The sequence below is a fragment of the Macrobrachium nipponense genome, chromosome 41 (assembly GCF_015104395.2).
Source record: "Macrobrachium nipponense isolate FS-2020 chromosome 41, ASM1510439v2, whole genome shotgun sequence".
Classification (NCBI taxonomy): Eukaryota; Metazoa; Arthropoda; class Malacostraca; order Decapoda; family Palaemonidae; genus Macrobrachium; species Macrobrachium nipponense.
In genome coordinates this window covers 24,212,118-24,224,617 of record NC_061102.1, presented here as the reverse complement: position 1 = coordinate 24,224,617, position 12,500 = coordinate 24,212,118, and the positions used below count along the sequence as shown (strand labels likewise).

The window sequence follows — 12,500 nt, the reverse complement described above, 5'->3', positions numbered from 1 at the left end:
TTCATCCAAGTCACGTCGTGTCGCTAACACGCAGACGGACAGACAGACAGACAGACAAACGTAACCAAAAACAGCCTTGGCTGAGGCAATAATGTGAATTACATAGTCCTAAAAACTACACTTCACTCTTGTTATTCTCTACGTATACTACAGAAAAACTAAGCAAAGATAATAAAAAAAATATATTTATTATTTAATCACTTTAAGCAAGGCATGAGTCAAAAAATAAAAGCCAATCACATCCTTGCAATCAAATCGTAGGCCAATCCATGCAATACCCACCACATCGGAAACAAGCAGCGCCAATAAAGAAAAAAATCCAAACCAGATTCACTCATCTATCAAATCACCACAGTGAGAAAAAACATCCGTATCTCAGGGAAAAAAAAAAAATCTAACATCCACAACTTAAAACGCGAAACAGCGACTATACTTACTGGGCTGGACTAGAGAAGCCACCATGACGCAAAAAAATTTAAGATATAAAGACAAACGGCCAAACACTCGAGAATAACCGAAGAGATCTTCACTCTTAAAGTCTCCTGCGGGCAGGTGGTCTCTCTATCTCCACGGCGGTCGTGGCAGTAATGACGCCGAATGCAACGTTGCAGCCACTTTTATGTAGGGCGCGACAGAAAAGGGACAGAGGCGCCCCCCCCCTCCCCAATCCCCTCTGGGGGCTCTCATAGGCAACTGCAAGTACCTGATTCGGTGAGAGAGAGAGAGAGAGAGAGAGAGAGAGAGGGGTGGGGGAGGGGGAACTACTCTGTTTGCAACAGAAGGAATGCTTATGACTCATGACGAAAGACGGGCACATTTAATTACTCTTTAAGGGAAAGGTGTCGATGGCACCCGATGTTATTGATTTGCATAGATAGAACCAAAATAATTTATTCTAAAGAAAATTTTTGAATATTTTTTCAAACCAGCGTAGTTTTGTATGAATAATTTTAATGCATGCAAGATATAAGTGATAAAAAAAATTTTGAAGCATACAAAAATCACTTAAAACTAGTTTCTAAAATATAAACTAATCCTTGATCATGACCAACTTAGCCTCTTTGACCTTCATAAGCAGCCGACATCAAAAAGATGCCGACCTACACAAACATTAATTATGTTAATCGTGAATAGTAGCGAAATAAAATAAAAAATATAGTCAAAACTAATGAGCTCCATAGATGTCAAGAAATTACAAGACTAAAAGTGAAAACTACAAGAACTCTTTTGTTTTTACAACAAGACTCCATGGAATAAAACATTTGATCTATATAGATTGCTGCCTTTAATTACTCAATACTCTTAAAATTGTTAAAACTTCATAAACGTTATAGTGTAACATAGCATAACCCAAAAAAGCATTGCTTAATATTTTCTGAGGATATACAATGCTAATGATGGCAGCATCGATACTCCCAAATGTAAGCAAATCCCAAAAACACGAAATTAATAAAAAAAAAAAATAGAAATTGAAAATATCGAAGACGTGAACTTTCTATCCACTCATCTAATTTGTTTCTGGAAAAATATATTGTTAAATATTCCCCAACTATAGCTAATCTCAATCTTCAACAAGTAAACATTGCGCCGAAGTTTCTTGGGTGCAATCGAGTTTTCTGTACAGCGTATAATGCTGTATGAAACTCTCGTTGTGCTGCAGTATGAAACTTTCAGTTACGACAGGTCAAGAGAATGTGTGTTGGCGACGCCTCCGGAACTGGACTCGGCGGTGGCGGACGCACGATCATGGTTAACTTTAACCTTAAATAAAAGAAAAACTACTGAGGCTAGATGGCTGCTATTTGGTATGTTTGATGATTAGAGGGAGGATGATCAACATACCAATTTGCAGCACTCTAGCCTCGGTAGTTTTTAAGAACCGAGGACGGACAGAAAAAGTGAGGGCTGACGGACAAAGCCATCTCAATAGTTCTCTTTTACAGGAAACTGAAACGGCGGTAAAAATGAGTGAAATTTACTCCTAACACCGACACAACTTTTCTGAAACATTATATAACGTCATATATTGCTGAGCATTTCAAGCGAAACTTTATCTGTCGCAATACAAGAAAGATCCCAGTTGATCCAACGAACTCTCTCGATGAATATTTATACAAAAACATCAGTCTTTGAGTTATAAAGGAGTCACTTTAAAAAAACAAAGCACCACTTGAAAAAGAAAGAGAGGCCAAAATGAACTTGAAATCCAAACTGGTTAAGGGCAACCAACGGTGCACAAGCATCAACATTGCAAAAAGGGATACCTGAATCTTTTCGAGGGTGTATCACACGACTTTAAGATTTAACAATTTTTTATTTTCAAGAGATGAGAATCTTTTTCTTTTATAATAAAACTCTTACCAAAAAATGGCTAAGATAGATTCACTTCAACCGTGCATCTAATGTCTAGGCCCGTCCCTTATGACGCTCCTGAATGGCTGTTGATAAGCCAATCACAGGGCTAGAAACTCTTGCTCTCTCTCGAGAGTTCACATAGGCAGGATGTAAGTTCCACCTCTCCTGAGGGATACAAAGGTGCAACATACATTCTGCCTATGTGAACTCTCTCGAGAGACTGAGAGTTTCCAGCCCTGTGATTGGCTTATCAACAACCGACCAGGAGCGTCGTAAGGGACTGACCTAGACATCAGATGTACGGTTGATGTGAATCTACTATAGCTATCTTTTGATTGGGTCTGCCATGAAACTGGAACAATTAATGAAGACAAATCCTCAATTCTGCGATGACGCCCAACAGGGGTCACCTGTAGAGGGCAAAAACTTCCTCCTCCTCCTCCGTGTGAGTCAGTTTCAGTGTTTTGTTACCAAATCCTCAAGAAGACAAAACCGATTGCGGTTCAATTCGGTTCAAACCGAAAGAGTTGGTCGAGTGAAGAAGGGGTTCCCCTACCGAATGTTTCCCCTCAAGTTTTAATCAAGTCCCTTTCATTAATTTTCGCCGTGGTCCTGCCGGGACGGAGGAACACAAACAAACCGAAAACAGACTTCTGTGGCAACCGTAACAATACAGGGCGGAGAGGTATTTTTAAGGAGGGCTGACAATCAGAAACTGACTATACAGCGAACGACGAAATATTATTTGTTTATTTACTTACACCTCTCGCTGTTCTTCTCCAAGTCCCTTCTCTCCTTTTTTTGTCTTTCTTTTTCTCTGGAAGGTTCCTTTGCAAGTCGTTGACCTTTCAAGCTCCTTCTTTTGAATTTTACTTTTACTTTGGCTACGACTGAAATGTGGAATAATTTGCAAATTGTGGCTGTAGAGTTTTCGGATCTCCAAATTTTTAAATGAAGCGCCAACTGATTCCTGCTTTGCACGTCGCTGACCATTCAAGTTTCTTCTTCTTCTTTTGAATTTTAGCTTTATTTTGGCGACAACTAAAATGTGGAATAAAGTGCAAATTGTGGCCGTGGAGTTTTTTCTGATTTCCAAAATTTTAAGTAAAGCGTAAACGGATTCCTGCTTTCGGACGACGTCTCCTGAATTCAGGTGCATCGGTTTCATTTCAATTTCTTCATATCTAGCTATTAATTTATTTCCCTTTAGAACCCTTTTGAGTTTATAGTCTGTTGACTTTGTCCATAGGGGTTTTTAGTTGGAGATTTGTAGAGGAAAAAAAAATAATACTGGCTCACTTGGAATATAATAATAATAATAATAATAATAATAATAATAGTAATAATAATCATACATAATAATAATAATAATAATAATAATAAAATGTAAATAATAATAAAATATAATATAATAATATAATAATAATAATAATACTGGAACACGTGGCATTCTCACAAGACAAAAACCCAGGGAAATATGTTACAATTATTCAGTTATAAAAAAGGGAGAAGTGGCCTACGGAGTAGCCTCCTTAAGGGATAAATTATATGGAACAAAATCTTCATAATTTTGGCTTATTACGAAGATTCACGTGGACATCGACCACGAAGGCATCAGATCATCTGCAGCGAAAAATAAGCAATCAATAGGAATCTAAACAGGAAGCGTGCGTGGAAAATGATGGCGTAAAGTGGTAGCATTTCTCGGTACATAAAAAAAAAAAAAAAAAAACTGAGCTGGGAAGTAAATCAGCTCATACATGAACGGTGATTATTCGTTCCCAAGGACGCACAACACATACAACATTCAGGGTTCCATAATTAAGTCTTCCTAGCAATATCAGTAATGTGTTCGAGCGAGTTAGGGATAACTTTAAACGAGGAATGGAAACTGAAAGCAGAAAGAACACAACAGGACGAATTCTGAGATGCATATTATACAACACCAAGGAACATTTCTTTATAAGTTATGGACCTCAGGATCATTTTCATTGAAAATGCCACCTGGTCCATCCCGTGACGAGGTCCCACGTGTAAAAACTGACCGCGGAAACTATTCAGTACCCATAGAGATGTAGGCCTTTTGTAAATCCATTAGTGGGATTTGGCATGCAAGCCTCTCAGTGTCCACCACAAGCGAGCGTCATCTGCAACTCCTCACAGCTAAGAAGTCGTCTCTGAGTTTTTTTTGGACATTGTCCTGAGGTCCACAACAGCCTTAGTACTCCCTTCCATTCCTTACCGGTGCTGACATAAGGTCGGCTTCATCTCAACCGACCAACATTTTGACTCATGATAAAACCGATTCTCTTAGATGGAAATCTCCGCTTTATTAATACACTAGCTACCTGATGTATGTTACTTATCAATTAAGGGTTTTCATTCCTAGCACATATACACTGACAAGAAACGAGCCTAAATAAGGCCAAAGACTCTCTGGAAAAAACCAGATAAGTAAAAAAATGCATTTGAAACTCAAAGAAAGTCAAGAAAACTAAAATCCTTATGTAACTTACATACTGCTACTACACCAAACTATTTAATATAGCAGAACAGCGTCTAAGGGTAAAAAACGCCAGCACGTCAAGTCAAAAGCTAATCAAGTACAAAAATAAATACACAACTAAGGACAGAAATTGAGGTCAAGTGGTAATGCGCTTTGGGGTAATATTATATCCACTCTTGAAAACTTAGTCGCTTCCACATTCATCATACTGGGAGGAATACCGTCACTCGCTCTTACGATAATGAGAAAGTATGACAAAATGGCACTTAACAGATTGTGAATGAAGACAAACTGCAAAGCAAGTGACACGCAGCCAGTTTAAAGGCACAGGCAACACTTGATAGCGAAAACTCCTAACAGACGAGTCCTCCTTAATGACAATTTTTGGAAATAGGAAGCAACCAACTTAAACGTTTTGTTTGAGGGCGGGAAAAATTCCCCCAAACGACTGACGTGACAGATAGAACAATATTCTACCTTCAGAAACTTTATTCCTTTCATTTATTTCTTCTGTTAACGGCAAACAAACATATACCTACGTACATTCAACAACGGTTCAAGATCACTATCCTGCGGAACACCAGATTCGATAAGATGAAGTTTTTATAACCTTTAAACCGCAATCAATGCAACTTTTTTTATGACAATCCACTAAAAAAAGAGGGGAAAAAGACTGAGTACGAAGCCTCAAACATCTTCGATGCCTGGATCTATATTCGAGCCTGAAAGAAGTCATAGGTAGCAGCGACAGCAAGCAGTGGAAGGAAAGAAATCTGAACTAATGTAAACCTTAGTCAGTCTTCTCCTGGATGGGAACTGCTGGTGCTTTCTTGTACTTACGTCTATGCCATGTCTATTTTGAGGGTTAATGTCTTTTATTTTGATGGTTAATTTCTCTTAATTAGATGGTTAATTTATTTTGATGTTAATTTCATTTATTTTGATGGTTAATTTCTATTATTTTGATGGTTAATTTATTTTGACGTTAATTTTTTTATTTTGGTAGTTAATTTCTATCATTTTGATTGTTAATTTATTTTCGTGTTAATTTCTATTATTTTGAAAGTTAATTTCTATTATTTTGATGGTTCATTTATTTTGATGTTAATTTCTATAATTTTGATGGTTAATTTCTCTTTTTGTGACAGTTAATTTCTTTTATTGTGACGGTTAATTTCATTGCTTTTGATTGTTAATTTCTTAAAACTTACGGACATATTTCCAGTGTTCATGGAAACAGCGCGATCACCAACATTTAACATTCTAACTTCTGTCAGGAGAAAATTAACAAAGGAATTCGTTAGGATTCGTTGGGCTTATTCCCACCAATAACGGCTAGATAAGCTGAGTACTTAAGATATTTTTTAATACAGAAAACTGGAAATTGTTTTGTAAGAGAGAGGCATATGAATTGACTTCAATATAGAATTTAGGCCAAAGGCCCAGCACTGGGCCCTATGAGGCCATTCAGCGCTGAAACGGAAATTGTGATCGAAGGGTTGGAAAGGTTGCACTATGAATAAATTGCTACGAGAGGGTGGAAAGTAAGATGGTAGAAAGAGAATATGAAAGGAGGTACAGTAAAAGAATAAAAAAAAAAGAGGTTGCAGCTAGGAGCCGAAGGGACGCTACAAAGAACCTTAAGTAATGCCTGCAGTGCACCGCATGAGGTGCACTGACGGCACTACCCCTCCTACGGAATAGAGAGGCATATGGCAGTCGACTTTACAAACATAACCGTTCGCAAATTTTCGGAAATTGGACTCAATGTCCCACGATGACGATCTTGCTTAGCGTTCCCTTAACCCAACCACTTAAAGATTTAGCTGAATTTATCACAAAGTGCAAATTATGAGGATTAAATCAAACCCTAACAAAACTTAGAGTATGACTGTTTGCTGGTCGAAGACACTGGATACCCTCATCACCCAGAATATACATATATATAAATATATATATATATATATATATATATATATATATATATATATATATATATATATATGTACATACATACATGAATGATTATCACATCACCGTGATTCTTAAAAATTATTCGAGCTAAAAATGTCTTTTAATATCCAATTCGCTCTTCCTCGGAATTAATACATTTTCATATATGTTAGCCGAAGGGGAATTTGTTAGTTGATGGTAATCTCGTCCTCTCGTGGGTTCGAACCAGCGCCCAGCGGACAGAGGAAAAAATCAGGAATATTAGGATATCTTGCAAAATTTTGTGGAGTATTGGTCTTCCTAGGGAGAATCTTAATCTTTTATTCTTCCATATTTTGAATATTGTTGCCGTCTTAGGCATTATTCAGCAACTGTGTCGCATCCACAATCTCGAAAGTAATTTCTGACTGCCATTAAATAATAGTAGCCCACTGTATATGCTATTTAACATAATTCATAAAGCTGATAATCCTACGTAATCAGATTTTTCAAAGCTATATCAACAACTACTTAGTGTTATTTGTTTGTTTGTATGGTGTTTTTACGTTGCATGGAACCAGTGGTTATTCAGCAACTGGACCAACGACTTTACGTGACTTCCGAACCACGTCGAGAGTGAACTTCTACCACCTAAAATGCACATCTCTCACCCATCAGTGCAATGCCCGAGAATCAAACTCGCGGCCACCGAGGTGGCAGGCCAAGACCATACCGATCACGCCACTGAGTCTGTTACTTAGTAGTATGACGAGCGAGTTCATTCTAAATCTGGCCTTTCCTGCTGTCGGGCTCAGTAACACAATTTTCTAGAAGATTTATTCCTATTGTGACCAACCTGTTGAACGATCCTCCAAATACTGCATATGAATCTTTTGAACTTCGAAAGTTCAAATTTGGTTCAAATACTTTTTTGTTGAGCCGGCTGATATGAATTACAGATTTTTACTACACTTATTCTTCTCTTTTAGTTACTGCTCTTTTACCTTATTCTCTACTTCTCAAATTTCTCTTTGTATACTGAGCTGCATTTACTGCTAGAGCCCTGGAACTTTTAAAACTGTTTTTCCAACTAAGGGTTGCCGCTTGGCCAGTACTAATAATAATAATAATAATAATTAATAATAATAATAATAATAATAATAATTTGGAAGATGAACACAGGGAAGGGTTCAAAGCTTTGTAAAGGGTTTTTAAATTATACACCGAACCCGCAACATTTTTTTATTATTTTGGACCTCTTAGAACAAAATAATAATAATAATAATAATAATAATAATAATAATAATAATAATAATAATAATAATAATAATAATAATAACAAAGTTCAAAACCACTAATCGTCATTCTCCAGGACTTCCACAATGCCACCTTTAAAGCCTGCTCGGTGGCATAATTCAAAATTGGCCAGTAGAGCGCTGGAAAGAAGTCTTCCTGGCACTGCCACGGATGTTTATCCTCAAGAATTTACTATAATGCTTGTTGTTTCTTTATTATTATTATTATTATTATTATTATTATTATTATTATTATTATTATTATTATTATTATTATTATTATTATTATTTTATTATTATTATTATTATTATTATTATTATTTTATTATTATTATTATTATTATTATTATTATTATTATTATTATTATTATTATTATTATTATTATTATTATTATTATTATTATTATTATTATTATTATTATTATTATTTTTATAAGAGAGGAGGAGGCCTTATCTGAGGGCAGCAGCATTGAATATTATAACTGTTTCAACGGCATTTAATTTATACGGAATCTTCTCAATTCTTCTTATTATCTTTTTCTCATCAGCATCTAGCTGCTACATCAAGTTTCCTTAAGACATAATGTCTTTAGGAAATCTGATATACCAGTTACATGCTGACGAGAAAAAGATACTAAGAAGAAATGAGAAGAGTCTATATAAATTAAATGCCGTTGAAACAGCTATAATATTATTTTTATTATCCGTCTTACGTCATGCCCTTTTACCAAAACAGCTCTGAATTATTTCTCAAATGTTTTCTTGGAGAGGGGATGCTTACCATACTGAACTTTATAACGATTTACTTTTTTTCATCTGCTAATTACACCCATCACTTTTCTATTTTATTATAAGCACACTTCTTTCTTGTGCCCACTTGCTGAGCAAGCTGATGGCCCTTTTGGGATTGCACCACTTACATGAATAATCATATGAATAACAGGTATCAGATTTGAGGGCCTGTTATCCATACGAGAGGAGTGAATAAGAAGAAGGAGACATTAATTTACTTTGTTCATCAGGTACCATGAGAAATCATAAGTGCGACCAGGATGAAACATTAACTTTCTTCAATTTTCTCAGAACGGTCAGGAAAGCCTTTACAGAGGCAGTGAAAGACACTTGATTTTGAAGATTACGATATAAATAAGTCAGCCGTTACCGGATCAGGTCAGTTAGAAATTAGAGGCATTACCTACTCACATATGCACGACATCAGCGATGTATGTAAACAACCTTGGACTGCATTTTTCTCTGCCGTTCTGTTATTTCTCTGTAGCAATGAACTGACCCTATCATTCCGTAAGGCGACTGGGTTCCATTCTATTCCAAGCTAGCTGAAAAACGTCGTTGCTGAACGGTTCCATCAAGCCCGACTACATATGGCGTACGGCCAACTTTCTCTTCCCAGCAGAAATGGTTGGTTATCATCCAAGCCGAGGGCCATCCCCAGGAGAACTTCGCCACGCATGCCTAAGCAAGATCCGAGGAGACACACAGTTGTACTGGACTATCCAGTCCTGCTTTAAGTGGGACAATATCCTTCAATGGCAAGATTAATCAGGATTGGTGGACAACATCCTTCAGCAGCAAGGTGAAGAGTGGGGTCCGTGTCGTTTCTGCCAGGACAGATTTGGAACCCTCTTCATCCAAACAGCAATTTTTTTTTTCTGAGTCGGGGAGGCCCCTCAGCCTCTTGGCTAATCTTCCATATGCCATTGGAGCTGTACTTTACAATGGGAGGCTCACAGATTGCATAGAAGTTTATCCTTACGTCCATGAGCAACTGAGGATTTATAACACCCATTATAAGTGTGGGTATAAGACCCAGATTCCCACTAAACTCCAAACAGAATCTTTCAGTAGACACAAAGACCAGTTACGCTCTTTTATAAAGCACATAGTTGAGCTTCTCCGAAGAGGATCTATCACTTCCTTATAAGTTTGTTCCGAGGATTATCTTCAAACGAGTTCAGATAGGTAACCTAGTACAATTACATTTTGACAGTTCATTCTAATGTGTCAGGCATTTATAAATCTTAGTTTTCCTACATTTCCTTGATAAATTAAGCTATGAAATAGGCCCACTAATGCAATTTTCTTAATTTGGTGCCTGAAAACGTTTTGGCAGTTTTACAATCATTAATAAAAACAAGTAAAAATGCGCCGAAGTTTCTTCTGCGCAACCGAGTTTTCTGTACCATGTAAATTGCTACGACAGGTAGAGCTTCAGGCCCTTCAGTTACTTCCCAGATGCGGTAGAGTGAGGGTGCGTCCCACACCTCCGGAATGCGCTACCAGATGCACGATCCATGGCTAAATTTATCATTAAATAAAATAAAAACTACATATGCTAGTGGATTGCCATTTGGTATGTTTGATGATTGGAGGGTGGATGATCAACATTCCAATTTGCAGCCATCTAGCCTCTGTGGTTTTTATTTTTTATCTTTTAAATTTTTTTTTTTTTAGATCTGAGGGCGGACAGAATCAAGTAAGGACGGACGGACAAAGCCTGCACAATAGTTTTCTTTTACAGAAAACTAAAACCAGACTAACAGCATGCTAAATTCAGCCTATCTGGCTAACTCCATCCTCACTTCAAGTACTGAACATCACTGTGGGAAAAATCCTGAAAATGGAAAACCAGGCCGTGAAATGTGGAATTTAGAGAAGTACGGATTTCTGTTAAATCCCCTTGGAAAGTAAAGCTCTTGAGTTAATTCTCTCAAGCACCGAGGTTGGCTTTTTGACGAATACTTTTCTAAGAAGTTATAAAAAAGAATTAATTGACTAATTGTATTCAAGTAAGGCTTAACAGACAAGCCTGTAGTCAAGTGATTAAAATTACAAATTACTATGAAGTTATCATGCCCATTACTATATCTGAACTGCATATGAACAGGAAAAACCCCAAAGAACTCATAATTCATTTTATATCATAAAATTAGTAGTTTCATTGTAGGATCAGTACCTGCCAGGTAACCGCCATCAGTTGATGGCTGAAACAGCCGCAAACATTAAACAATATACTTAATAATTAGTCAAGTTGAAAAAAATGAAAAAGGCAATTTTCGCCTTTTCATGCAAAATTGGCCTGGGAGATAAGAACAAGTACAACACAGGTCAAAAGTCCTTTTCCAGGTATGTTTCCCGTTATTCGTGTATGTGACACGTCGCAGTCGCTGAAGTCCACCGTGAATTGGAAACATTTGAATTATCAATATCTCTTAATTTAGCTTTTTTATTAACAAATTACCTTCCTGGCCACCAGTCCTGAAGGCCTTTATCTCGCAATGTCAGCAAACTTCCAAGAACAAAGGATCTAAAACCCTTTTCCTTAACACAAATAAAACCGTTTGACTTCACTCGGTGCAACGAAGAACGTGACAAATAATAAGCGGGCAAGTCGACTCTATTCTCAACAATGTAGGTGACATTCTTGCACAATAAAGGCATGTTTTTGGATATGGTCTTGAGCACTTGGGCTAAACGGCAATACGTACCCACAAGCATGCACGGACACAAATACACATACATTCGGTATTTGTGGTTTTAAAGCCAACCGTTTTTAAAAACAACTTAGCCAGCAGCCACAAACAACACCTCCTTTAAAGCAATTCTGGTAAATCTCAGGTTTTACGTCGAGACCATAATTCACTGCGAATTATGTTCCCTAGGGTCGTGCGCAGTAACAATTTACACCTTTTCAGTTTTAGTAAATAATTTTACCACATCTTTTACGAAGTTGAGATATCTTACATTATCTTGGGATCCGACTCTCGATCTTACGGTCCTTATATACCGTTTGCCTAACTCAACTCCGTCTTCTTTTTTCGACTATTATTGGAAATAATTTTGCATTGGATTATGGAAAGTAAAGAAATACCTGTTTCTTAGATACTAATAATACCTCATTCTCTCTCTGTACACTAGGTTATCCAATAACTTCATTTATTTTTCAGTAATTCCTTTTTGTCTGTTCTCCATTTCTGTTCTCTTCAAAATTTTCTTTTGTGTATTTCAGGTTATTAGAGAGGCAGTGTTTTAAACTAGTAGATGCAACAACTGCGTCATTGTTTACTGTAATAAGAATAACTGTCTATGGGAATTAATATACCCAAACAGTGAATGTGTGTATATTATATATGTATATATATATATATATATGTGTGTGTGTGTGTGGTGTGGGTGTATGTATGTATATATATATACTATATATATATAATATATATATATATATATATAATATATATATATATATACCACACATATATATACACACATGATAATAATATTGAGAGACAGTAACCTAAAAAAAAATAATGCTAAATTAAATCATTAACATTTGAGTGTTGATTCCAAGAGCGATTGTAAAATAAATTGATTTATAGATTGATTTAAAGACTTTT

General features: G+C 36.4%; 1 protein-coding gene across 11 annotated transcripts in view; it reads right to left on the bottom strand.

Moving 5' to 3' along the window:
* LOC135212608 (sodium-independent sulfate anion transporter-like) overlaps window positions 1-12,500 on the bottom strand; it is a 245,240-nt gene that overhangs the window by 77,736 nt on the left and 155,004 nt on the right. For 3 of the 11 annotated variants that reach the window (XM_064246180.1, XM_064246184.1, XM_064246183.1), the window contains exon 1: window positions 438-595. The exons of 3 other annotated variants lie outside the window; for them this stretch is intronic. In XM_064246180.1, the coding sequence (XP_064102250.1) occupies window positions 438-462 (25 nt within the window). In that variant the 5' untranslated portion in view covers window positions 463-595. Of the gene's footprint in view, window positions 1-437; window positions 599-12,500 lie in introns of those variants that run through there. 5 more of the 11 variants (XM_064246173.1, XM_064246174.1, XM_064246175.1 and 2 more) reach the window with 3 other exon arrangements.